Source organism: Annulohypoxylon truncatum, assembly GCF_022578515.1.
Source record: "Annulohypoxylon truncatum strain CBS 140777 unplaced genomic scaffold F4807scaffold_3, whole genome shotgun sequence".
NCBI lineage: Eukaryota > Fungi > Ascomycota > Sordariomycetes > Xylariales > Hypoxylaceae > Annulohypoxylon > Annulohypoxylon truncatum.
The window spans coordinates 55,419-82,326 of record NW_025953789.1 but is presented as its reverse complement, the minus strand read 5'-3'; the positions used below and the strand labels follow the sequence as shown (position 1 = coordinate 82,326).

At 49.0% G+C, this 26,908-nt stretch overlaps 7 protein-coding genes across 7 annotated transcripts; 2 read left to right on the top strand and 5 right to left on the bottom strand.

The window, feature by feature from the left end:
* The first annotated feature begins 282 nt into the window (after window positions 1-282).
* F4807DRAFT_408446 (uncharacterized protein) lies at window positions 283-6,795 on the top strand. Its single transcript, XM_047996434.1, has one exon. The coding sequence runs from the start codon at window positions 679-681 to the stop codon at window positions 6,148-6,150; it is 5,472 nt and encodes a 1,823-aa protein (XP_047858132.1). The 5' UTR covers window positions 283-678; the 3' UTR covers window positions 6,151-6,795.
* A 367-nt stretch (window positions 6,796-7,162) lies between these two features.
* On the bottom strand, window positions 7,163-9,437 carry F4807DRAFT_193960 (uncharacterized protein). The gene has a single exon (XM_047993729.1). The coding sequence runs from the start codon at window positions 9,108-9,110 to the stop codon at window positions 7,671-7,673; it is 1,440 nt and encodes a 479-aa protein (XP_047858131.1). The 5' UTR covers window positions 9,111-9,437; the 3' UTR covers window positions 7,163-7,670.
* Window positions 9,438-10,780: 1,343 nt separating this feature from the next.
* On the bottom strand, window positions 10,781-12,635 carry F4807DRAFT_408438 (uncharacterized protein). The gene is made up of 2 exons (XM_047996433.1): window positions 11,182-12,635; window positions 10,781-11,126 (listed from the first exon to the last, which is right to left on the bottom strand). The coding sequence occupies exons 1-2, from the start codon at window positions 11,991-11,993 to the stop codon at window positions 11,108-11,110; spliced, it is 831 nt and encodes a 276-aa protein (XP_047858130.1). The 5' UTR covers window positions 11,994-12,635; the 3' UTR covers window positions 10,781-11,107.
* A 1,264-nt stretch (window positions 12,636-13,899) lies between these two features.
* Window positions 13,900-14,883, bottom strand: F4807DRAFT_456161 (uncharacterized protein; the record flags this gene model as incomplete). The annotated part of the gene is made up of 2 exons (XM_048000841.1): window positions 13,900-14,616; window positions 14,713-14,883. The coding sequence occupies 2 exons, from the start codon at window positions 14,881-14,883 to the stop codon at window positions 13,900-13,902; spliced, it is 888 nt and encodes a 295-aa protein (XP_047858129.1).
* A 2,071-nt stretch (window positions 14,884-16,954) lies between these two features.
* Window positions 16,955-18,288, bottom strand: F4807DRAFT_456160 (PAPA-1-like conserved region-domain-containing protein; the record flags this gene model as incomplete). Its single annotated transcript, XM_048000840.1, has 3 exons — window positions 16,955-17,197; window positions 17,270-17,376; window positions 17,475-18,288. The coding sequence occupies 3 exons, from the start codon at window positions 18,286-18,288 to the stop codon at window positions 16,955-16,957; spliced, it is 1,164 nt and encodes a 387-aa protein (XP_047858128.1).
* Window positions 18,289-20,189: 1,901 nt separating this feature from the next.
* F4807DRAFT_193803 (peroxisomal membrane anchor protein conserved region-domain-containing protein) lies at window positions 20,190-21,534 on the top strand. Its single transcript, XM_047993728.1, has one exon. It carries the CDS (start codon window positions 20,388-20,390, stop codon window positions 21,486-21,488), a length of 1,101 nt encoding a protein of 366 aa, XP_047858127.1. The 5' UTR covers window positions 20,190-20,387; the 3' UTR covers window positions 21,489-21,534.
* Window positions 21,535-22,623: 1,089 nt separating this feature from the next.
* F4807DRAFT_193801 (uncharacterized protein) lies at window positions 22,624-25,995 on the bottom strand. The gene has a single exon (XM_047993727.1). It carries the CDS (start codon window positions 25,608-25,610, stop codon window positions 23,304-23,306), a length of 2,307 nt encoding a protein of 768 aa, XP_047858126.1. The 5' UTR covers window positions 25,611-25,995; the 3' UTR covers window positions 22,624-23,303.
* Between the last annotated feature and the right edge of the window lie 913 nt (window positions 25,996-26,908).

The following is a 26,908-nucleotide window of genomic DNA, read 5'->3' as shown; positions in this document are numbered from 1 at the left end:
TAATTGAAATTAGCGCCTTTTTCCAGGTTGGATGTGGCACAGTGTGGCTTGCAACACGTTAATTGTGTTAGGTGTGGCGAATAAATGGGTAATTGGTTGCTACAGAAACCGGAAGATGCCAGTACCGTTCCTTCCGAAGGATTTGACCAATAATTCAACCGTGCGGGACGGTGTGAGCTAAGTAACGGTAACGGTACACCGCCTGCACAACACCACGGGCCATATTACATCCACAGTACATACCTAGGAAGATACCTGCCCTTTTCACCTTAACAACCCTTACCAACCTCCCTGGGACCCCTAGGACATGATCAGAGCTTCACGAAATATCCTTCCAAGGAATATTCCATAACTTAACGAATGCTTGAACGATCCTGTTATATTCAATCACCATCCAATTACCTTCCACGCTTCCTCTATTGGTTAGTGCCGCACCTTAGAGCACCGCAGACGCGACCAATTGCCCCACGCATTATTGTCAACACAACACCACTTAGGACACAGCACGTCATCAAATCGTGACCCTCCAACTACACAACTACATACTACAACACTTCCGTTGACGGAGCTGCTATTCTAATTGCCTCAAACCCTTCACTATACTTCAATTACCTAGCTCCATGAATGCGTGCTGTTGTCGTTGATATTCGCCGTATCTAATCTTTACAGCTGCCCGCCATGGCTCATGCCTGGTTGGACTCACTCTCTGAGGACTGGGTGTCCCAGCCCAGATCCGACACTTCACAGGTCCAATTGCCCGCTACGCCGAGTGCACGGCCAAGTACGAGTCGCAAAAGCCCGCGCGGCGCCCTGAGTCGCATACCAAGATATAATCCTGGGAGTTCCTCAGCAAAGAAACCGCAGCAACTTGCGCATGACAGTAGCGCCATTAATGTCTTAAGCGAGCGAAGCACAAACGATATTAACATCCGGGGATCGCAACGTGGTTCCTCAAAATCTTCACAAGAGACTAAGGCCTCTCCAAGGGAACGACGTTATATTAGTCGATCGGCATCTGCTTCTACTACCGCATCTGTCGTCCATAATACCGTCCAACATAAGAAATCCCAGAGTACCTCCGCACCTTCTAAAGGTAGAGATAGTATACCGGAATGGAAGAAACGATTAGTCTATGGGGAGCTGAATTATGGAGAATCAAAAGATCTGTTTAGCTCAGCCGGAACGGGTTTGGAAAACATCTTTCGACCGCCAATGGCAGCAGAATCTACTGGAGACGAGACAACGACGAATGAAGGTGCCAACGATATGACACTACCATCCAGCCCTCCGCCTTATTCAAGATCCAAGCAGCATCAAGAGCAAGAGCGCGAAGATGAAACCTTCGAGGAATCTGCCAATGACTCTCAGATTCGGCATTCACCTCCACCTCCTAAGAAGATAGTGTTTCGAAGGACAGACGAGGACGCTCAGGAGTCAAGCAGATATGGCCAGTCTACGTTGGATGAGAGTTATGATGGACAAGACGAAAGGACAAATGAGCCTGAAGAAGAGTCTAGTATCCCCCTTAGTCCTAACAACCGGTTTGATGAATCGCGTAAAGTTAGTGGGCAAAGCGTGATCAAGAACGAGGACCTTAGCCCAATTCTGATAACGCGCCTCACTAAAGACGGAACAGTGAGCTTTGCCCCGGCCGAACTTCCCGCGGAACAATTACGGATTCGCCTTGAGACGCTTAGGAGAAACCAGATGGTGTTGGACTCGGAGGAACCTAGTAGCTTTCTTGAGCTAGAACCGGTCCCTGTTACCAACGAGAGCCAGAAAATCGATACAACTGATGAATTTGTCAAGAATGGCGGCTTTCTGAATGTTCAACGAGGTGGACGTTCGGGAGAAGGATCTTTTCGTCGACGTCCTCTCAGCCCTCCTCTGAACCTTGACACTTCAGATATGCTTCCAGAGTCATCCCTCCAAGCCAGCACCCCGAAGCAGTTCCCAAGCGTCAGGCTAGAGCGTATTGCGTCAGGCAGCTGGCGCGGAAATTCGGGATCTCCTGATATACCCCGCGCACCATTCCCCAGCCCCGAGAAGCGACTCGAACCTCCTTCGGGCCAGAGCGGTAGCCCTCTAAAGTTATTTGGACCATATGACACATTCACCAATCAAACTCTTCTCCGACGCATAAGCCAGTTTGAGGACCAACTGACCGAGAGCCCTTCACGTTCGAATATAGACAATACTGCCGCTTTACCAACACAAGAATCACCTTCTAAATCCGACGTGAACAAAGGGTTTGTGGCCGAGTCTAGTCCAAAGAAAACAGCGCATTTTAGTTCCAACTATCCTGACAACATCGACGACATTAGCACTTTCGGGGCAGGAGAACTGGATGGCTACGAGTTCAGCGAAGACATTACCCAGAACTCAATTTCTCAATCGCAACTAACCAACAAGGAGAATGTGATGCCTGCAGACGACTCGTTGCCACCGAGTCAGTTTGTCAAGTTTCAGCTTCATGAGGATTTATCTTCGGAGGGAGTATCCCTTCTCGTCCCGCGACGACGTCACAAACTACAGATCAACGGTTTCCCTCCGCGACGCTTCATGGGATTATCTAGAGTTCCCAATACTTCTGGACCCCAGAGCTCTTCGCATCCGATCGGACCCAGTGGCGTTGTTGAGGCAACACCAAAGAGGGATGGCTCTGATGGGAAGAGGCCGCGGACCTCGCCATCTAAAGATCCTACTCCGAAAAGGAGAAGGACGCTTCACCGATCGGATATTGCATACGGATTGGAAGACCAGTTCGTGGCGATTGATACCGTACAATCTTCACATCGAACTATGCAGTCAGTTATCGGGAAGAAGCGACCAGCCTCCGGTGAATCTGACTTGCAACAAACCGCGAGCCCGAATATTTTGGCAACAAGACCAATTCTCCGACCTCGATCACCAACTCCTGGTCAGAGATCATCGGTAGCGCACGAGCAGCAGTCACTCGACGACCTTAGTTATAATTCGGGTCATCAAAATAGCACGTCGGAAACGAGTGCTCAAGGGTATGCTGTGAATGGATCGGGTAGGACCTCCTTGAAGACGCAGGACTACTACGATGTTGCAGAGGAAATTATGACTATGATTCGTAATAAGGCACGGCCTAGGAATGATCTAAGCAGCGTAGAAGAATCTGAGGCTGAGAGTGGCGAGCAACAGCACAGCTCGCTTGCATATGGCGGAGACGAGAGCTCGTTCCAGTCTACGAAAGAGCCATTTTCACGACCACCCAGTCGGGAAGGACCTCCTCTTTTTAGAGCGCCAACACGCCAGGAAGATCCAGAGCTTATCAATCAACTAAAAAAGTATGAAGAGGGTAGCGATTTGGGCGAGATCATTACGAATTCGATGTATTCGATGGGACGCATTAGGGAGGCTATCAATGAGGCTAACAGCCTCAGTGAGTCCATCCGCCAGAGTTTCCTTTCTGACAGGTCGTGGGATAGCTTCCACGAAGATCCGGAGGTGGTCAGCGACCTTTCCAATGTAAGGATCTCGCGTAACCCTGACATCCCTGAGCCTGGCGAAAATGCTGTCGAATATCCCACAAATGGATCGAGGTCTTCTGGACATTCCGTTCATACTGCCTCCTCTAGAGGATCAGAGTCAAAGAAACTCATCTTGCCAGATGTCGTTAAACCTTTTATCGGTAACAAGGTGGGAAACATGGTATTCGATAAGGAGAAGAAAGTATGGCACAAGATTAAGAAGCCAAAGCCTACGGCGGAAGACAGAAATTTTCTTCCATCCGAAGATAGCGAGGACCCGTTCGCTAGTATTCCGGATTTGTCGGTGGACACTGCTCGAGAGAAGCAGAATCTCAAGTTAGCCGTGACACCAAATCTAGGGCACAACGAGCAGGCTCAAGACGAGGTACCGCAAAGTCCTTCTTCTGCGAAGTCGTCTACCACGGCGCATGAGTCCATCAATTCCCAAAACATGATGGGCAATCTAAAAGAGGTATACGCAAAAATGGAGACAGCAGTGGAAGATGACAAGGAAATCGAGCATGAAATATCAATCCATGAAGATCGGATGCAAAGATCCAGTCCATCGCGACGAAGAAATCTCACGATTTCATTTTCGTCCCCGATTGCTTCGATCATCCAAGATGTTGCTCATCATTCGGATGACGGCAATGGCGGTCAAGAAAATGGAACTGTGGAACACGTGGCCCCCACCGATTCGCTGGGGCGTGGACGACGGTCTAAATCGCCAAAATCCGCCAGCAGTTCAATTAGAAATTCCCGGTCGCGAAGCCGTTCTACAAGAAACTTATCGGTAAAAGGCCAGGATTTTATCCCTAGGCCGGTGTCCCGGATTGATGAACAGGACGAAGACGCAAGTGGAGAAAACGCGGCGTCGGAAGAGCGGCAGCTCAGCATTCGCGCAGATTCGAGCGTCGTGTATCCGGACAATGAAGACAAGCGGAACACAAGCTTGAGCGTCGTGGTAACGCCAGCGCCCGCAAAATCCCAGCCGATTTCTGCAACGCCAATCATCGGGCAGTATGTTGGCACTTTGTCCTTGAGCCCACTGTCCGATTTTACAATGCACCAAGCGGACCAGTCCTGCGGATTAGAAGTCAGCTATGTCGTCGGGGATCATTATCTCGTTACGGGAGATGGTTCCAAGAAGATTATGTCCAAGGCCATCCAGAATCTTGTCGAGAAGATCACCGAAGTCGAGCCATTTGAGCCTGATTGGGATTCCATGCAAGAGCTAGACATTAATGATAAGCACTTGACGACGCTTCACATGCTTGATGAGTTCTGTACGAACGTTGTTACTCTCAACGCATCCAACAACTTTATCGAACACCTTGACGGCGTGCCTGAAGCCGTTCGCAACTTGCGCATTACCAATAACCACCTTTCCGAACTAACAGCATGGGGTCATTTGATGAATCTACAATACGTAGATGTGTCCAACAATCAGATCAGCAGCCTGCATGCCTTTAAAGATCTAGTCCACCTCCGAAATCTTCGCGCCGATAACAATCAGATCACCAGCTTGGACGGTATCAAGATGCATGATAGCTTGCAAGTTCTCCGTGCAAGAGGCAACCTTATTGATGAAGTTAACTTCGATGGCACAAAGCTACAGCGGTTGACCGAATTAGATCTAGAGAACAATCAAATTACCTCGATACAGGGAGTTGAGCAACTCACGTGCCTAGCCACCCTTAACCTGCAGCATAATGGCCTATCATATTTCGCTCCGAGTGCGGATGTCTCGGTCCCGAACCTCAGGTACCTGACGCTCTCTAACAACGAGCTCACGACCTTCGATGTCGCGTCATTCCCTTCGCTGCGCCTCCTACATATAGACCGCAACCAACTAGTCACAATAACTGGGTTTTCACGATGCCGTCGCCTCGATAGTCTCTCGCTGCGCGAACAGCGAGGCGACGAGCCACTAGACCCATCATTCCTAGACGCCGCTTACGAAGTGCGGAAGCTGTTCCTCTCGGGCAACCTGCTCGGGACCTTCAACCCGTCGGTTGACTTCCTCAACCTGCAGTACCTTGAGCTGGCCAACTGCGGGCTGCAGGTCCTGCCGCCCGACCTCGGGCAGCTGATGCCGAACCTCCGGGTTCTCAACCTCAACATGAACGCCATCGACGACGTCACGGCCTTGCGCTACATACCGAGATTAAAGAAACTTCTCGCGGCGGGCAACCGACTGGCCGACGCGGGACAGGTAGCCGACGTCCTGGCGGGCTTCCCGCACCTGCAGAGGCTGGACCTGCGAGACAACCCGGCGACGCTCGGGTTCTACGGGCCGGCGGCGGTCATGGCGCTCGCGTCGCCGAAGGGGGGCGAGGGTAACGGCTTCAACCTCCAGGACGCGGACGCGGCGCGCGACGAGCGGTTCGCCAGCCGGTCGGACATGGGCACGCGCATGCGCCGCCGGTTCTACGAGCTCGTGGTGCTCGACCGGTGCCGCCGGCTTAAGATGCTGGACGGTTTACCTGTTGACGCCTCGGCCAAGGGACAGGCCGGGCTACGGAGGGGAAAGGTCTGGGACGCGCTCGTTAAGAGCGGAGTTGTCAAGAAGGAGGAGGGAACTTGCGAGCAGGCGCAGGCGGAGCTCGAGGCTGGGGCGGATGCTGCTAAGGAGTTGGACTGGCAGTAGGGCTGCGAGGACAGCTTTGCTTGATGCTGATGCTGATGTGGTTTGCCCGACTCGCTTTCTTATGGTAGTTGGGAAGGGAAGGGTACGAGAGGAGAGGAGAGGAGAGGGGCGATTCAGTTCTTGCTGGCTGTTTTAGATACCTGATCTTTGTGGGGGACAGGGCGCTTCACTCTGGGATGATGGGCCGGAGTGTTGAGCTGAGCTGAGTTACGATGGTTGGTCTTCCATCTATCAGTTACGCAGTCGACTACGGAACGGGGAACAGGCAGGGCAGGGGCCAGAGGCCTTAACAAAAAGCAAAAACCGGGGTGTTCTAGTTTGGGCGTTTTTAAACCTTATTTTTCCTTTCCTTTTGTTCTGGGATTCGTCGGGGGGCGGGTTTTTTTTGACTTGAAAAAAAAGAAACCCCCTGGTTTCGATCCCGGAGTGTAGGACTAAGCTCTCTGAGTCTCTGACTTTTGACTTTTGACCTTGGGGCAAGGGGAAAGGGGAAAGGGAAAGCATGCATGGCGTGGCATTTACTGTCGGTGTTCAGCAAGTCGCGTGTGGGTTACGGATACGCGCGCGGTTTTTCTTCCTTTTAACTAGTAATGAGAGATGAAACAACGGTTTATTACTTCTAAAACTGTCTATTGATACTTTTTTACTACTTGCTTGATGTTAGGAACCTTTAGGTCCTGTGAAAAGTTATTAAGATAGGTAATCTTTGGTCTAGCGTAGATGATATTCTTGATTTGTTGTTACATATTGGTGTGTATGCTTGGAGTTTGACATCTGTACATATGGATCAAATGGAGTTCACCTAGGTAAGCAGTATAAGTGCTCCCTTTACTAATTCCCTGCACACTAGCAAGCCACATCTGACCTTGCTAGTTTCTAAATTTAACTACCAACCGAGCAGATTTTGGGAAGTAACCTCGAAAGTTAAAAGGGATCTTCGCAATGGACGTCCGGATATCGCGGAGCGCCGGGCTTAAGTCAGCAGCAAACAAGCATGGCTAGCGACTATTCCCGTTTATCGTGGCGGCGCCTCAATCCAACGGCGGAGTATAAGGTCCGGGAATCCCCGCCGCTAGGCAGTAGGAACGTTGGTAAGACGTTTGAAAAAAAAACCTGCGTCTTTTGCGAAATTTCGGCCGAGGCCGTCGAATAATCTACATGAGATACTACAGGGCAACAAAATATTCCCGATGGTAGTTAAGACGTATTAGTACTAGATGAGAACAAAGGGCAGCGGCCTATTAATTCCATTCTAGGGTCTGCTGACAAAATATGTATGTACGTACGTATGCCACGCGACGGTGGCGTGGCTATTTCGAGGTGAGGTAAAATGGAAAACGCCGAAAGCGATGCTGGGTATATGCCTAAATGCCGAGAACTCGCATCCTCCTTGAAAGCCCTAGAGGGTATTGTCGTGAACTGTCCCAGCCCAATCTTCCTTTCCCAGACGAGTGCCCTACTCCCTAAGCGCCGTGGTCTTTTTTTCCCGCCCAGTCCATTATCCTACATCGGTTCCGTGGTTACGGGTTACCGGTATTGTTAACCGTCCTCTCATTCCCGAACCCTAAAACGCGTTGGAGGCTCTTTTTAAATGCCTTTCCTGTAGCTTGAGTCTCTGGGTGCGACGTGCTTTCCGCTAGAGTGCTAGGATCACCTACTACACTCTGCCTCCGCCCTAAAAAACTGAAGCTCATCCTCTTGGATGCATTAGGCTTGCTATCCGTGCTGCCTTCCTTCTTCCTCCTGCGTACTGCTACTACGGGAGGAGGTTCGGCTGCTCGAGGAGGCCATTCACCGTCTCGTTTCCAGCCGACGACGCAGGCGCGGATCACATCACTTAAGTTGACGGGACATGATGGTGTTGCAGATTGTATCACAATCTTGTCGTAGATGGTAGAATATGCGGCCGGGGTGATAGAGGCACGCATAGGAGTGGCCGGAGGTAGAATAGGCTGCGGTATGGGAATGAGAGTCTCTACTGGATAAGTAGAGGTATCGTCTTTCGTTTTTGCCTCTTTGAATTCCACATCAGATGATGCCACAACGGTTGTATCACCAGACGTACGTGTTGCACTAGGGCTTAAGGGTGAAGCTACACCCGTCGACTCTGTAGGTGATGAAGGTAATGGTGAAGTTGAAAGATGCCACCAGGATAGACGCTTAGAAGCGGGGGAAGTGACTGTCGGAGAGGGCGGCTTTGGACGAATGCGAGCCGCCTTCGCACCTGTCCAGGCATCTCGTCGAGCGTTAAAGCAAGCTAGTCCATCGTTCCACTCCATCTCAGAACGCACCGCTCTCCTCCGTTTTGCGCTCTTAGCCAAAGCTTCCGCTTTCACCAAAGCGCCAATGGCATCCGGAGTGTCGAAGCGATAAGCCGAAGGTGATACCAGGTCATCATCGTCGTCGTCAGGCATATCTGACAGCCACTCGGACCGAGGGCGAAAATGAACAAGATCCTCCGAGACCGTGCTGTATGTCGAGGCAGCGTCATCTTCAGAATCCGTTTCTTCTACGATAAGATCATCCTGGTGAGCATTGACCGTAGCTCCGATCTCTTCCTCTTTCGAAATTGGCTTTGCAGACGGACGCGACCATTTGAAATTCCAGTCATTCCGCACCTTGGCTGCTAGAACACGTTTGATAGCATCCTTCTGCTTGGTTTTATCCCGGCTTGTAAGATCGGGGTCATAATCCGGGACCGTAGGCGCAACCTGTGAGTGGCGCCGCAGCTTGGCCAGCGGTGACTTAGTCGATTTGTACAGATCTGAGAACAACATCTTGGGTGAAGAGACGGAAAGTCTTCTCATTGCGCCAGCCTCGGTTGGTGTTATAGCTTGATCAACCTGGCCATCTACCTGTGCCTGTGTGGGGTGCGGGGCATCAACGTGACTGGCCGTGGTGGTGTTCCGGGTGGTGCCATGTAAGGTTGGCAAGGTTGGCAGATTCGCTAAGGACCGCATCAGTTAGGTTACTATGGTTACTATACCAGATATTAAATGCCCAGGCTGCGGGTGGCGTTGTGCACCGACTCTTTTGAGAAAACGGTCGTAAATGTGAGGATGAAGTGATCAAGTAGTACAGCGTATAATACCAATGGCAACAGATAGAAGAAGGATGGAAATGTTGATTCAAGTCACTTGACACCAAGATGAGACTGGGTGAGTCCGGTACCCTGTAGTGAAGAAGGTAACTGAACAAAACAAATTTTAATCACTGCCCACCCCTGAACTACTACATCACCTAAGGTTTCCGACCAAGGGTCACATCCCCATGGCGGCGCGGAATGGAGATTATTTAAAAAGGTTAGGAAAGTCACAAACGGAAGTAAGTACTAGCAGAAACACAGAAAAGTCAAACTTGACTTACACATGCATTGATTGTCCGAAGTGACAGGGCTCGGCATTATCGCATTATTGTTTCCAGCTCCAGCTCCCGAAGGCTGAGAATCAAGAGGTACAGAGTCATGCTCTGCCCTTATTGGACTCTGACCATCGATCGCTGACGGAGATTCCGCCGGAGCTGACGAATTCAATTCTGAGACAGTCATCCTGAAGGAACGGCGGACAGGAGAAGAGAGAAAAAAGCCTCGTCGACTCCAACTGATGAGAGGCTGGAATGGGTGAAATGTTCGTGGCTACTAAGCGGCTGTTTCAATTGAATTGCCTATGCATTGGCCGACTAGGTGTAACGAGCATAAAAGAGAGATGCAGATCTGTGCGATGTACGAATGTGGTTCGCTGGGGATGGTCAGCCGAGGATCGTGGGAGTCAGCGGTGTCGTGTGACCGAATCTGCTCTTTTCCCTTGCCCTTTTGCCTCGTTTTTTCTCTAGCGTTTCACCGAATCAGTCGAGTCCTATCTGGTCCACCTAAGCATCCCGTACAATGCCGGGGGCGTAGCGATATAACCCTCTCGTGTATGCCGGTAGTAGGTGTAGCAACGGGTGTAGCCAAGGTAGTAAGGTTCAAACGTTCACTCTGAACTGCCTAATACAATGTAATATTAAAATACATTGGCGGCCACGCACTACCGAAGGCTAGCTGCAGGTCCGGGATTGCAGCGGCTCGACCAGGGAACTGTGGATCTTCCTTGGAGCGAGGTGGTATGTACTATTACTGCGTAAGGACACCAATGTTGCGAATGTGCCGAAAGGCTGTATACAAACAGACCCTAAGGTGTGTATGGGCCGTTATTAGTGTCGAGTAAAAGATGAGATATGAAATAATGCATGTAGTAATAGCGAAGTCATGGCGATGCGTCATCGAAGGCCCTGAATGAGGAGAACAAATGGAATTGTAATAAATAAGTATTGGAATGATGCAGGCAAGCGCCGGTCTGCTCCACAACGATGAGCTTGACGTTGCATTTTGCCTCAAAAGGGAACTGGAGGGAACTGGGGAATTGGAATCATGATGAGATGGTTCTGCTGTCAAGCGTATCACAAATCTGCAGCGATTTCTCTCCCACAGTTTCCACTTTCCAAAAAGCATTGGCCATCTGTCGATCACCAGCCACGGCACATGATACTACTACTACTGCCAGGTCTCTGCTGTGATTGGCTCGCTTATCTAGACGAAAGGGGCAACCGATAATGCGTACCTTTGTACCTCCTTAGGTAATCATTAGCCAAAGGAAGTTCCGAGGTCTGGTTTGATTTTACTCTCTTCTTTGAGTTCAAGAGTAGAGAAATGCTTAGTCATCACCCCCTGGATTAACCCCTTTATTACGTATGTAAGGTCTTCAGTCATAGTTACCAAGCACCCTTCACTATAATCATGGGTAACAGGAAACTTAGCACAGAATACACAGCAATATCAAGTTGGTCGTTGAATTCATTGGTCTGATTGCTATAGTAAAACCCAATCATCTGTGCCTAAAGTGACCATAGCAAACGGTCGACCATCCATGGGCCACGATGACAGCCAATTCTTCTCCAGAAACTTTAGTGTTGAAGAAGCTTAGCCGTCCCAATTACTGGTAAAAACTCTCCGTACCCTCTTTGATATCATGTCCTCGAGTGACAATAGCCTAGCGATTCACTAGGCCGGGGAACAGGTCAAGCATCATGTTGCCGGTGTAAGCGTCCCCCATGCACATGGAAGTCGCCAGATGGAGAGGGAGATCATCTTCAGTCGGGGGCTCGGTACGGTGGCGGCCGGTGTTCATGAAGTCCACAAAGTCAGGGTCGATCATCTCAAGAGGCTGCGGCATGTAGACGTCAGACTGTGCGTGCTCGCGGAAGGGTGGGCGGCCCCGGTCCGACCAAGAATCATCATCCGACGAAGAATCATCCTCCGACGAAGAATCGTCATCAGACTGGGAAGTATCATCCGACTGGGAAGCGTCAGAGCTAGCTCCGTCAGAGGATCCGTCATTAGCACGCTCTCGCTCGACATCCTCTAGCATCTTTCGCTGACCACGTAGCCGTCGCTCACGTGCGTCCTTCCCAAGGCGGTCGATTCGAGCATGTCTGTCAGGGCTTTCTTCGTTTATCACTTCGTAGAGAGTGGCAAGACGACGACGGAATCGCACGATCGCGGAATCCCCTTGTCTAGTACACACCAAATGAGTCAGAGTAGTCGGGAGTACAGGGCGACGACTGAATCGTACGGTCGTGTTGTTTTGGAGGACCTTGGTGCACACCCAGAAATAACGAGTAGGCTCAATGATGGGACGACGACGGAATCGTAGGATATTGCTGTCCCCTAGCTGGTTGCACGTCCAGGAAGGACGATTAGCTCCCACGGAATCTTGTGATGGCTCAGAAGCTCGTGGTGAAGAAGCTGCTCGTTGACGAGCCGGTGTCGCCTCCGAGAGCTCGCTCTGTTCGTTGTCGATTTCCATACTGATGTTCGAGAAGAACCTACCCAGACCATTAGCCTATTGACGAAATTTCTTAGGTTTGATTATCATGAGAAGCACGCGAGGAATCATAATTGGCAAAAGTAATAGTTGCTTCTTATGACAACGACGATAAATATCGGAAGGGAATGACAATGAGATTAAAAGAGGAAGCGGCGTGCTCAGCTGGGAGGACAACATCACGGGGATAGAAAATTGAAGGGAGATAACTGTTACTTACCTTTGCTACCGAAAGCAGCAATATTGATCTTGAGGTTCTCAGCGAGAAGATGACCGGCAAGAGAGTGGTGGCCGGTGAAGTTCTCAGCTGCGGTGAAATGTTTACGTGTAAAACATCAGGACGTAAAAATAGGTGAGAATTTGATTAGGCATGGTATAACTGGTAGCCATGTGTTCTAGCTTGCGGTTTACCACTAGATGCTCGGCAGGAAGGTTGTAGATGTCGCAGTAGACGGTGGCATAGAGAAGGTAATTCGAAGAAGACGATTAAGAAGGAGAGTCCTAGTTGACGATATAAGTCTACATAGACGATGGCTGTCAGAATAAAATAGACACTAGATTGCTCGGCTCTGGGTGGTGAATTAATGATAAAAATGGAAAGTCTAGAGAAGTGGAGGCAATGTGATTTTCTTGTTCTCCGTCTGTCTTTGCCAGGGTATCAGTAAAAGCGTTATTACCATATTGGAGGAGTATGATGAATAATTAAGTAGTTCCAAGCTACTCAATATATTCAAAGTCCATTCTCATTGTTAGACATCACACTATAGTAAGAATCCACCTCATGAGTAGATTAAGATAGACTACACAATATACATCATCAATAAAAACAGAATAGCTAAATAACGTTAACACTCTTAACAAAACATGGCCAACGTCATTGCCTAGGTATATTAGAAGTGTAAATATTGTTGAATGGGAACTGTTAGTTCTAACCTAATGGCCTCAGAGTTGGACGCTTGTTTATAATATCCTTCTCTATTGTATCCTCCTAGGTTCTTTCCTTGTAGTTCTTTGTTGTTTGAATAACCATAGCTTAGCAATCATGTTTACTGGTTCAAAAATTTTTACGATGTACAACTTCCCGGGTTGAACTAATTGCATAGGATAACATCTAGAAGTAATATCTAGGTTACGATGTTTATAAATCTCCTCAGCGATATATATGGAATTACGAAAGACTGAAACATAAGTAATTATAGCCCCCAACATGAAATTGTTTAGTAGACCAGAAATTACAGGAATGTGGCGGCGGTATATTCATATCTACAGCGTTTAGCTCTTACCATGTTTTCCAGTTCCACGAAAGGATACCGAGACTACTACTTACCATAATTCGGGCGGTTATCATTTTCGGCGTCGTATTATTTGCAATTACTTAACATTAGGAATTCAAATTTGGAAATGGTTGTTCAGCTGGTATAGTACCTATTCCTGGAGACCATTGATACCATATGTTAGATACATTTATATCACAGATTATGAACATCTCTAGTGAAATAGGGGGTAGCTTACGTAATCAATATTGGAGGGTAGCGAGAACGGACCCTGACTCATATACATCATTCAAAGATTTGAGGAATGAGGAGAAATTCCGACGCTAGGATATTTCAAACATTCAAGAATGGTCACTTGTTCATGCAATCGTCTGTTGTTCGCAGTCGGAAACTTGGTGCTTCTGCAATTGCTAATAACTAGGTAGCGAGTAACATAAAACTCAAGCAAGCCTAGCAAGCCTAGCAAGCCCTGGACCTTTAAGTCGTATGTATGTACACTCCTCCAAGTAGTAAGGTCCAAGTCCAAGTCCAAGTCTTAGGCCTTCCCAACTCCATGTAAGATAGGTAGCCTTCCCTGCAAGTGTAACTTGTTACAAACATCCACCTGATGACCCCTAGATGGTCATGAAAGCCCAAGCGTAGTCGAGAATGAGGTATAGTTCCTCCTTCTCTTCCTCCTCATTAAATGCCTCTTCCAACTCGTCCGCTAATTCCTCCTCAATCTGCGGCTTGGGTGTCTTTTTGACCCGCTTTGCCTTCGGGGGCTGAGGGGTAGCAGCCGGGGACCCATCGCGGGACGAGAGGACGATTGGGCTCGCCTCCCGTGAGGAGATCGCGATGGGCTCCTCTGCGGTGCCCCTCTTTCGCTTCTTGGTGGGCTCATTGGTGGGCTGGACACCCTCTGACGAAGCTTTGGACACAGGGACTTCGTCTTCCACAACAGGCTGAGTAGGCGACGATGCGGGCGTCGGAAGGTGAGATTTGATGGTGTTGTCAACCTTCTCGACCACTGAAGCCTTTTGACTTTCGGCGACAGTGTTGTCGATGTCATTCATGAGCTCTTCTCCCAGCTCTTTCGTAAGCTCTTCTTCCAGCTCCTTCGCAAGCTGGTCTTCGAGCTCCTTCGTAAGCTCATCCTCGAGTTCCTTCGCGAACTCGTCCCCAGAGTCCTCCACGAGCTCTTGCTCAGCTTCCTTTTCAGCGTCCCCTTTATTGTTCTTTGCTACGGGCTTCTCGACGTCTTTTGTAGATTGACGGCCGATCGAGCTCACCGTGCCGTTGATTCCACTGGTGGCAGGGGCATTACTTGCACTTGTTTGAGTGCTGGCCGCCTAAGAAGACAGTTAGCCCTATACAAATTTGGTAGACTTTGGCTGGAGCTAGACTTGGTAGGTCGCTTCGTGAGGGAGTTGTAAACGGGTATTTACCTGATCCATCCAGGAATATTTTTTCCCGCCTAGCCTGCCAACGGCCATATTGAGGGCGGCCTTCTTGTCCTTTTCCGTGGCGTCTGTACGCCAGGAAGTTCGCAAGCGCTTGCGTTCCGCGCGTCTCTCTCGCTCGCCGTCTTCCGTGAAGGAGGTTGTCTTGCGAGGCATGATGACGAGTTGATTAAATTAAGATGATGATAGAGACGTAGTAATAGCGGTTGTTGAATGTGTGAGGTACGATGATTAAATGATCAAGGTCAATAGATTGGTTTAGTTTGTTTAATGGTAACCTCGAAAGTGAAAAATATGAAGTTCACAGGTTTGGTATTAAGAAATTGTCAAAGTTGGTAGACTGGTTTCTTAATTTGATGACCTTGCAAATAGAAGTAGAAGTTGGTAGGTCTGGTAAAAAAGTACTGTAAGGTGATAAGGTCAGGTCGAAGTATGTGGGTCCGGTTGGTAGGAGCAAAAGTGATAAAAAGGTACCTACGGGACGAGAGAAAGCTTTGGCCGTGGCAGAAAACCCATGGCAACAGGTAACGGTAGTGGTCAAGTCATACGTTATGGTGACTCAAACTTGCAGCCGTCCGTTACTGTGGTCAGGGACGAGTGGTTGCTGCCCGGGTAACGGGGCAGGCTAGTATATTCATCACCCGGGTGAGGTGAGGTAGTCGCCAATATTGTTGTCGTCCCGGAACATTTGGCCCGAATTTGGTGCAGCTGCCTGTCACCACGGTGAGTGTCAGTGGAAACCGAACGCGTTTGTGGATGGCTTCCAGCCATATTTATACAGAGGTCGGGGTTACTTACAAAGCCTGTATTTATTAAACATAGAGGCTCTTATCGATGCCTTATATTCCCGCCGAGTTAATTGTTAGATAATTAGAAAATTAAGTACCCGGCATATACATCACCACTAGGTCGTATAACTAGTGATGATGCCGGTGATTATTTAAATGAACTTTGTTATTCTATATACCCCAAGCACATAAGTACCTAGCTATATAGTTCTTTGTACATGTTCATCGATCTACAGAAATACCGTGGGTTTTGCCAGATATATATCCTCCAAGACCGCTAAGGGGCCAAGTTGTCACTGCTTGTTAGCAAACGAACTAACTCACTGCCAAAGTAGGTATAACAACAGTAGCAAAATAAAAACAAGAATATCATGACATAATGTAAGTACCCACAGTAGTCTAGTGACTAAACAAGAACCGTATCGTCAACTTTATTATATGCTATTCTTCGAGAAATCCAGTCACAGGAGCTTCGGCCAAGTGATAGATTAGTCATGACTACAGTACAAACTACCAATTTCAAATATTAAGCTCCTCTGTGAGGTCATTTGCTCAGTGAGCAATTAATTAAGCTTTTGTACCTATAGAAATATCCCGTGACACACTGGAAGCCGACAAGGGCGAATAAGCATTGGTCGTTGGAGATGCCTTGGGATGAAAATTGTAGTATACTGATATACTACCTAGTAGGTACTATATATAGATTGGTCCAAGCACACGATGGGAAACCTTAAATAAGTGGAACAGATAAGATAGAATATAACGGGCAATGGATAACCAGAAGCAATAAGCCAATCATAAATTCAACTCAAGGAATTTATTCTGGACGGGAGCTTGGACCTACCCCTATTCTACGAGCATTGACCTTAGACCTGAGATTTACGGGAAAAAACCAGACGGTATTTCTATATGTCCATTTACCACTGCGCTAGTTAGTCAATTGGTGCTTATAGGCAGTTCGTGGATCAAGCTTGAATTGTAGCAGCGAAGTATGTTGTATGAAGAAAAATTCGGTGCCGGGCAACCGACGCGTTATGTGCGTTGCTATGACACCGACATAACACCTTGAAATATTATGCTACGCCATCGAGAACAAGGCATCCAATTTTATGTAAGGTACCTCAGCCATCTCTAAACTGAATTATTGCTACCGATGAGGTATGTGATCTAAACTACAGTATCAAGATGTGCTGCCCCAAACTCCATGAATTGCAGGAAAACGAATGACCGTAGTACATACCCATTAGAATACAAATCTTCGGGTATCAAATGAACCGCAGACGATATCTGATAGCTTAGACAGGATCACATGAGCGTGAAGAATGGAAGTGCCCTCTTATGGAGGAGCCATTGCTTGGTTGCTCATCTTAATGTGCATCCTTATCCCCACCCTTATGTCCTTGATGACTGTCTTGACGCTCGTCATGATGGTCATCGTTCTATGACACTTCCTCCACCATCTTTCCACGTCCAAGACCACCCCGAACAAAGACCTGACCGGACGGCCCAGAAAGCATCTCGTCAGGGACACCTACTCGGCTACCATCCTTGTTGCTAATCCATCTAACAAATGCGGGATTTGGCTTCTGAGCGTCTATATCAGGGGTTTGGTCCCCAGCAAGCAATGACTTGCGGTTAGTCTTTGGAGCCTGCTTCTTGAGAAGCTTATTTATGGTCTCCATCTATTATTCGACGTATCAGCCTTGTGCTCTATGGGTCTTGATACAGGTGCCGAGGGAGAATGGGCGACATACCTTGACTTCTTCGTTACGCTTCTCACTCAGGTTGCGTCGTCGACGGGCCATCTCAGCGCGGCGCATAGAAAGCTCCTCAGCAGTAAAATGCTTCTTTGCTTGCACCTCTGTGATCAAGTCAGCCCAGATTTAATAACATCATGAAAGGGGTACTTGCCATCAGACAGCTTCATCAAGGCATCTCCGTTCTCTTCGAAGCGAGCACGTTGTCGTTTAGTCATTCGAGTAAGATCGGGAGTCTCAGCACGACTTTCATCGCCGCTACCAGCATCGTCGTCTTCTTCCTCGGCGGGATTTGCTGCTTCGATCTCCTCATCCTCACCCTCGGCATCTTCTTCGTCGCCCCCTCCGACCTTGACGGTATCCTGAATCTCGTCGGCCTCGCTTTCTAGTTCACTAAGTTCCTCGTCGTCATCGCTGTCACGTGCCTGTGGGACCGCAGACTTCCCGCTGGATTTAGCAGGGGCTTTTGACTTGCTGGTAGAAGTACTCTTAGTAGGCTTCGAGACTTTGATCACGGGTGCTGGAGGAGGGATGGGATCCACATCCATGTCGTCCTCTTCGCCTTCGGCATCCTCCTCGCCAAGATCATCGTCGTCTCCTTCGGCGTCGATATCCATGGTGTCGTCGACCACGATTTCGCCCTCTGCATCTTCCTCTCCCATGTCAGCCATATCGTCATCATCTCCGTCGGCATCATCGTCGTCGTCATCCTCATCGTCTTCTTCTTCTACTTGAACCTCGTCCTCGGCGTCGTCATCTTCTTCGTCACTAGAGTCTACGACGTAGCTTTTCTTCTGAGAGCGGTTCCGTTTTCCCTCAACTACACCAGAGCTAGGAGCTTGCTGGCGGCTGGATTGGCTGGCTCGGCTAGAAGTTGCTTGACGAAGCTTACTTGCCGGAAGCTTAACTGTAAAATGGATATGCTGGTTAGATTCTGAGGTCGAAGAGGGAGGGCCGCGCGAGACCGATGCCACGGCACTCTTACCCTCGGATCTGCGAGAAGTCCTGGAGGACATGGTTCTCCCTGTACGGCTATTTATGTGGTTGTCACTATCAACCATGTCAGTGATTGCCGTGTTTGCCCTCTGGGCAGCTGCGCGACGTGGACGGGATGCCATTTTCAAAGAGGGTTGTCAAAGCCCAAGGTTTGAAGATTTGTGGTGGGATTGATATGTGAGATAAGTGTGAAACAGGCAGAATATAGGGCTTTTTGATGGTGAAGATGGGAAAAGTAGATTAAATGATGTGAAAAATGACGGAGTCGAAATCGTTGTTAAAAATCAAAAGACAGATGACAGATATATGTAACGTGCTAGGTAAGAAAGAAAGCACGTTTTTTTTGTTGGAGGTGGCGCGCGCGAGGCGGCAAGGGCATGAGCAATCTTAGGAGCTTGTTTCTTGCGAAGTTGGGAAGTTGAAATAAGCTTGCTGCGGCGTCAGACGCCGTGACACGTTGATGCCCCGTGGTGCGCAAACAAGAGGAAAGGAAGAGGCAGGCAAGGTGCCGCTTCCCGCTTGTCGCTTGGATACGGGGATGCGGGTAGGGCTGTAGGATTCGGTAACTTGGTAACTTGGTAGCTTCCAATGTTCCAATGTAGCTTTTGGCTTTTGGGATATGTGATTGCGATTGGCGATTGGCGATTGGATGGAAAACATCTCAACCAGTTGGATTTGTTCATCGAGATATTTGAGGCAACACACCAAGCCGGATTTTTGATGCAGCCAACCCAACAAACAAACAACAGCCCAGAGATTGAATTTTGTTTTCTTTTTTTTTCTTCAGACATGCCTAGGCACGTAAGAAGAAGCACTGGCCTTGCCTGTACATGCATCGCACCGCATTCGCGTCGCATCATCTTTATCCCCGTCCTACCCCTTTTGTCATCTTCTCCCGTCCCGTTCCCCGTTCCCCGTTCACTTGAACATCGCTCCGCACCTCCCTATTAGACGCGGACTTGAAAATTCTCCGTCATCTGCAGACAGCGACGCTATGAATTGTACCACTCCTCTCTCCACTTCTCCTCCTTTTTATTCCCTTCTTCCAGGCAATGATGAACTTGGGACAGGGAAAATGACAGGTGCTGACGAGAGACGGCCCATTATCAGAATTTTTGCAGCTGAGACTTACATGATAGATTGACGGTTCTCGTGCACTCAGCTGTGGCTGACAGGCTAATAAACTAAAGCTAGGACTGCGCTTAGCGACTTGAGCGGTCGACCTATGATTCGGGGCGTATTCCGATTTAGTCTATCATGCAGCCGAGATTTCAAGCTTGGCTATTGGGGGCACGACCTCTGAGGATAAAAAGGTACTGACTTCAACTGTAATCGACCGAAGCTTCTGATCGTCGGTGGTGATGCAGGTGGGTACCGGTCAACGCTTTCAACCTGTGATACAGAAGTGTTGGAGGAACGTCTCGGAATGTTTATGTATACGACCTAAGAAACCGCCGTAAACCTGTGAGTATTAGAGTGTGACGAATGATATCGAGAAGATCCTGGGGCGGTTTAAAATGAGTGGTAGTAAATTATAAGCTAAGACGGAGACAATTATTCGCCAACGAAGCTTCCTTATTATTTCCACAATCGCGAGGAAGGAATTGACGATGAAATGACCGAGTCAAGAGTTCAATGTTGCGATTGAGGCCTGTGTCACGTGCGGAAGTTTACAACAGGTGAAGGTACTACGGGCATTTAAACTTTAACGTGAGGGTGCTGTTAGGTAATACACGTTAGCAGGGGTTGATGAATTGAGCTAAACTTACAGTAGACACCATCTAACCGTATCAGGGCATACATAGTACATATGTACCTGGAGTTCCCTAGTAACGCGGTTCTCGGGAGTCAGGAGGTTGGAATTTAGAGGATGTACCGAGGCAGCTACCCACCTAATATGTATTAAGATAAGATAACTACGTCGCGTTGGAAGGTTTGTTTCTTTACATACATACATACATACATGCTACCTGAAAGCTTCCAATTCTAATTGATGGTTTAACCTTCAACCTTTCATATTCCTCCACTCATATCTCATTTATTGACTAATTTAATCCCATTCTTTTTCTAATTTTTCACCGGGTCTGCCGGTTCTACCAGCCTGTCATTCATTATCAATATGGCCGAGTCGAAAAGGCCCAATGTACCATCGTGGCAAGAACCGCAATCCGAGAAAGACGCTGCACCCGAGACTAGTCATCCCCCGGATGTCGACACGCCAGACGTGACTCTTGAGCAAGCCCGGTTATTTCTACGAGATGAAACGGTTCGAAGTTCGAGCGTAGAAAAGAAAACGGAATTCCTCAAGAGCAAGGGGTTAGACGATACCCAGATCCAGCAATTGTTGGAAGAGGTAGAACAACCCACGCAAACTCCAAATCCATCGCCGACAACCACCAAGTCTACAGGTGGAGGCGAAGTCACAATGCGAACTTCTGAAGCAAAGAAAGACGTCGAGGTATTTGCCCCTACAGCTTCTTCATCGACAAGCGACCCAGTACCAATCATAACCTACCCCGAATTCTTGACTACCTCGACCAAACCGCCACCTTTGATCACCCCTTCCAGCCTCGCCAATATCCTAGCTGTCTCTGGCAGTGTATGGACTCTTCTATACGGCACGGCACGATTCGTTGTTAGCCCGATGGTGGACAGTCTCAACGACGCGCGAGCTGACTATTACGGGCATATAAACGAGAAACTAGAGCAGCTAGTTGAACAACTCGAAGATGTCGTCAGCGAGGTTCCATACAAGAACGGAAAACTGGTATTGAAGTCAAAGCAAAATGAAGATGCTTATGCGGACAACGAAAGCATTTGCAGTGATCCCACCGAGCTCTTCCACCGGGACTTCGGGACGCAGACCTCACCGAAAATGCTGGCCCAAGATTCGGCTGGCACGCCCCAGGTAGACAAGCCCATTGACGCACAAGCCCGCCGTCTCGCCGCTCTGAAGGCATCCCTCCGTGAAGTGAACGACATGCACGTACGCCATGCCGAAGATTCCGCCGACCTCAACGCTCTTCTCCGGGAGATCCGCGATGAGGTCGACAAAGTGGGTGCTCCTCCGATGACCGACTTCGCCACCATCCACGGAGGCATGGGCTACGGACGTAGCTCCGACCCCGACGACGAAGTCAAGAAGACCAGGGACGCCATCCGTAGCGTCAAGGGAATGTTCCTGAGTTCGAGAAGCTTCCCGGCCACGGCAGCGAGATAGGAGAACAAAGCTGCCACATCGAGCGGGAGAGGTGAGCCGGCCAAGAAGCTACCCCGGTTCAAGTCTTCCAGGGTGCGCGCCATGCGGTTCAGTTACCAACCAGGAAGTCTGCGGACCCTGAAACTTGTCGATACTAAGGCGCCCAAGGGCGTCGCCAGTGACACCACCAATTCCACTGGTTCTACTACTAAGCGTAAAGAAAAAAGAAAGGCACCCGTCGCCCCCGCCCCTGCTTCTTCTGCCCTTTCAGCAGCCCCAGAATGCCACCTCCCTATCCGCCATAACCAAAACCAAAAGTCGTACAGGCGACCCGTCAGCTTTAGAGGTAGACCGCAGGACATCAACACCCAAGCCTGCACATCCCCGGAACACCGGTCCGTCTTCGACATCAGCCCCCCTCCCCGCAGCGCTCTGGATAAGTATAGGCGCCTCCCATCCTTGCTCAAATCGTACATGCGGCGCGTCGACCCGCGGAAAGGTTACACGCGCATCGGCAAGCGGAAGCGGCACCTCTAGTTCGGCAACGCCGCCGTCGACGCGAGTTCGGCGGAGACCTTGGTGGCGAGGCGCGAGGGGGCGCTGCCTAGGAAGAGACGGTGGAGGCTGTGATTTTAAGTTAAGGGGGTTTTCCGATTTACGCGTCTTCTCTCTCTCTCTGGTTAGCGGGTTTTCCAATTTTGGAGAAGGGGAGGGGAGGGGAGAGGGGTTCTTTAAAGCATTTAAAGGGGTTCCATCAGCGGGTTTTTTGTCATCGTTATGATTGCTACTATTGTGATGTGACGTAACGTAACGTTCTTTTTTGCTTGTTTAGTATGTGTATAGGTGTGTATGGATGGTATACAGCGGTTTTTCTGGTTTCTATGGTATCTTATGGTAATGAAAATGATTACGTGTTACACTCTTGAATACTCTTGGAATATATATGTGCCCTAGGTTATGTTGCTACGCGACTTAAGATGAGACTACGGTCTTAGCGTAGACCAGGTATGTCACCAGGATGTTCCAATACTGGCTTGATTTCAAACATTCACATGGACCAGAAACGAAGATATTCATAATAACTTTTGGCATGTATTGATTTTCATCACTATCGTTGATTCAATGCCCTATGGTTGGTTGGTATCTCGTATCGTACAACCCCCTTTCCTTTTCCTTGCCTAGACGACCTCCCATCCCATTAACGGTGCCAGGGACGAAAAACACTTCCAGAAAGATCGAAGAAAATTAATGAGTAGGTAATGCGGTTTGGCGTAAGCCGAGATACCTGATCTCTCTTGTCTCTTTGTTTCCCCCCTTTTCTTATGTGTTGTAATAATGATGTTGAATACCTAAAATGCAGTCCGAGATGTTATACCATGCCAACTCCGTGCAAACGCCGCTTGATAATGCATATGTACCCTTCTTCTAGGTATCTAATGATATCCGTGCCGTACCCAGGTATATCCTAAGGAATGGGGTTGACCATCGAAAGGAGTGAAGTTCGATGCGTCGTACCTGATTAAGAGAATGAGAAGGATTGTATGATTTATGTATGGGTATTGGTCCGTATGTATGCATGTATGTCGTAATAAAAGGAGGGGAAAAAATCAAATCGCTGATGATAGACAAAGAAAATAGCAAATAAAAATAATCTCGACCGGATTATAGACGAGGCAATGTTGCTAAAAGCAGCATATCCAAGCCTTCACACCCCAACTACTTCGGGTCTCTGAACGGATTCTCGGTGCCGACGCGTCTGGAATTCCAAGGACTCACATAGCTAGGCATACCCGGCTTGTTCTTCTTGTCCTTCTTGTTCGGCTCAGCCTCACGCTCCTACCGCTTGGCATCGCCGTACTGGACGTAGCTGCTGTTGCGGGTATACGGGGGCGCCTCCTCAGTCACCATGACGGGCTCGGTGTGTACCGCGCCGCGGCTAAACGCGTCGTCCCTTCCGAACGGTGAACTCTGGTATCGATCCGGATGCGCGCTGGCATCTCCAGGACCTCCGAACTCTGGCAGGTTCACGTCTCGGGTGGATCCGGTTGCGGCTGGTGTTTGAGCAACGGCATGAGTAGTCATGTCGAAGTTCTCAATACGCATCCTACGTGCGTCCCCAGCGGCGTCGCTATGGCCGATCAGGGTGCGGATCACGCCGATTAAAACGACGATGACGTACACAAGGAGCAGGCCCAGCGAGATCAGCGCGTTTTGGACGATCTGGTTATGTAGCCAGTCTGTGACGTGCGTGACGGCGCCGGTGACCTCGTCGGTCGTGACGCTGCTAGGCGATGCGAGGAATGTCGTGAGGTTCGAGTCGCCGTCAATGGACTTGGCAGCGCCGACAGAGAAAACGTCGTTGGGGAACGTTGGGAAGTTGACGTGAGCATGGTCGTGCACCCAGGTCAGGCCCTTCTCGACGGATTCAACCTTCAATCCAATAAGGCAGCGAACAGTGTTCTGGGCGAGGTCCTTGAACATTGTATCACCAAAGACAGTGGTTAGACCCTTGTCAATCTCGCTCATGAAGGTGTTAAGCGTGTTGTTGACTGCAGTAGTACCATTGACAACTTTTCCAAGGATGTCGTCGTTAATTTCACTGCTGAACGAGTTGATAACGCCGTTCGCATCGTCTGCCCACTTCTGCGAAATATTGCCCAAGGTACCGACGACCTCGTCCGCAAAGTCTCCAACTTGGCTTGCAAGGGCTGGGACCTCCTTCGCGATCACTTGCAGAAGGATCCACTGCAAGAAACAAGAAAGGAAACCGGCCAGTGCGAGAGAGAGGACGAAAAGGGCGGGAAGAGATGTGGCATATGCAATACACCAACGCACAAGGATCTTTCGCTTCGGGCTAAACTTTGATGCAATCCAGTATCCAAAACGGGCTGTTGTAGGGCGTGATGTCATGTAGACAAGATCCATATCATCGTGTGCGTCCGAAGAACAGACTTGAGCGCGGCGCCATCGGCGTATCTCCATGTAGGCCATCGGAACGCAGACAGCAATTGCGGTGAGGATCAGAACCACGATTGCCACGATCTTGGCGGTGTGGGCGATCTCGTACAATGTCGTGAAAAAGTCGTTGATAACCGAGTTGTCGGAACAGAAAGATAGACCTTCCTTCTGGGCGACGGGGAATACGCTGTCATTGAAGGCCCAGTTGCCGTAAGCTTTGTTAAGTTGTTCTTTAATGAGGTTGAACGGAAGCGAGACAGCAGTGGCGGTAAGGTTCTTGACGTCGTCGAAGTCCGGGAGTTCCTGGTTAAGGGTGTTCAAGTCTGAAACAAAACCGGTGGTGTTGATGTTGACGTTTGAGAGCTTGGCAGCCACCGCTGTGATGTCGCCAGCGACTTCTGGTTTAGGTGGCAGATCAACTCGTTTGCTGAAGACGCTTCCGATGCCGCTGATAGCACTCTCGACAGCCCCTCCAGCTGCAGCCGTAGCGGACGCGACAGCTCCTCCGACAGCACTGGTAGCATCATCACCTGCGTTCAGAGCACCGTTGACGATGGAGTACATGGTATCGATTGGCTTTTGAAGATCGTCGGCAGTGCTGTTGATTGCCTGAGCAATACCATCAATAGCATCGTTCATGGCGTCGGTGGTCTTGGTAATAGCCAGCGCCGAGGCGTTTAGTCCTCCATGAACTACCATAGTGATCAAGCAAGCGTAGGTGTCAGTCATCATACCAATGACGAAGAGGATAAGTTGCTCAACACCAGTGAGGATCATGTCGAGAATTGTCATCAAGCCTTGGACGGCGTCGGTGATACCGGTTGCGGTGAGGCGGTTGACTCCAACGGACAAGTAATGAGGCATCGAGGCCATGGCACTACCAATGTCCTCGACTTTCGTACAAGCCGACAGGGCCTTCACCTTAGCATCGTCAAGGTTGCTGTTCAGTTGACCGATAGTGAGGAGGAAATTGACCAATACTAGAAGGAGGAGGACAGTCCATCGGTTAAACCAGATTTGAGAGAGTCGCGAACCGAGTCCAAGGTAGGGAGTAGCACCCTTGGCTGAGCTCTGAGATAGCAGCTCACGAACATTCATCTTGCGGACGTCCTTCGCATCGTAGGCATCGTGTCTTAGCGAGGAGGGCACCTGAGGGAAACCCTCCTTTTCCCGAAATATGGCCATCAGTACGTATCGTCGTATCTATCAAATGAGTGTAGACGTTTTGGCTAAGTGATTTATGCAGTGTTAAAGAAAGTGTATTAGAAAATCAAGTAGAATAGAATTTAATGGGAAGTCCAAGTTTTTCTCAATTTTACCGCGCCAGGCGTAGGTACGAGGATTTTGTGTGGTGTTGTAGGGCGGTCTGTAGGAAAACCAAATGGCAGAAAAGAATATCCTCAAAGGATTTGTATAAAGAGATGCGGCAACAGAACAATTAGTAAAAAGGAAACAAAATGATCTCGTGATTCATTCAATGATCTATTGTTCTTCCGGTCCCATTAATGACGATGAAGTGACAAGGAAACAGAGAAAAAAATTATTGGTTGTGTGTGAATAGGGAAAAGAGGCAGTAGAATACAATGACGGGGGAGTGGTGGATGATAAAAGAGAGGTCGAACATTGTTAAACCTCAACACGCCTCACGAGGACAACGGTGACCCGACGGCCAGTCAAGGGACAAATTACTAGGACAGGTCAGGTTTCAGAATAGAACCCAGTGGTGTCTTTGTTTCGTATTCCACACATAATGAGAGGCTTCTTTGTCCCTTGGGTTCGTTCGTGAAGGTTACGCGCGGTGTGCAGATCTAGCTAAGCGCTGGCGATGATTCTCAGCCAGTCGATTCTTTTGTCCGCGCGCTTTCGCTAAACCGACTCTCTTGGCTGGATTACCTGACTAGGATGTTGACCTCATAGTTAAATCGGAACTATAGATGCCATTAATAATGGAGTTCCTTTCTTGTCAAGGGAGTTTACACTGATGGTCCTCGTTATCAATGGGGGGTCTCTTCTCCATCCTTCGACACGTACGAAGCTACTTAGTGATTCCCAATTTGGCCATACCCAGTCGACCAACTGGAAGGAAACACCCCCAAACACTCTGAGTTCATAGATTGTTTGGTATAGATCTATAGAGAAGCGTGATACCACGGCTTGAGCAACAATGTGATGATCCGTTCATTATAGGGATTTGCTAGGAAGAACTGCAATGCGCCATGGAAACATCAGCACTGCTACCCTAAGCTGACTACCTAGGTAGGCAGTAGGTAAGTAATCTAGATCGGGGCTGCAGATTACTAGGCACCTAATTATCTGCCTCAGGGTCGCATAGAGGGTACATATGCAGCCCTGAAGGAACATGAGGATTCCCGTCAGTAGTTTACGTCATGAGGCTCGTACACCAGTTTGAGACAACTGTCGATTGTTGCACCCGAAGTGCCTCATTCTGAGTGAGGAAAACTCTAAGAATACGCATCTTGAGG

What these genes read in the sequence shown, in the direction of transcription:
- F4807DRAFT_408446 (XM_047996434.1), top strand. Translation starts at nt 679, where the DNA reads ATGGCTCATGCCTGGTTGGACTCACTCTCTGAGGACTGGGTGTCCCAG.
- F4807DRAFT_193960 (XM_047993729.1), bottom strand. Translation starts at nt 9,110, where the DNA reads ATGCGGTCCTTAGCGAATCTGCCAACCTTGCCAACCTTACATGGCACC.
- F4807DRAFT_408438 (XM_047996433.1), bottom strand. Translation starts at nt 11,993, where the DNA reads ATGGAAATCGACAACGAACAGAGCGAGCTCTCGGAGGCGACACCGGCT.
- F4807DRAFT_193803 (XM_047993728.1), top strand. Translation starts at nt 20,388, where the DNA reads ATGGCCGAGTCGAAAAGGCCCAATGTACCATCGTGGCAAGAACCGCAA.
- F4807DRAFT_193801 (XM_047993727.1), bottom strand. Translation starts at nt 25,610, where the DNA reads ATGGCCATATTTCGGGAAAAGGAGGGTTTCCCTCAGGTGCCCTCCTCG.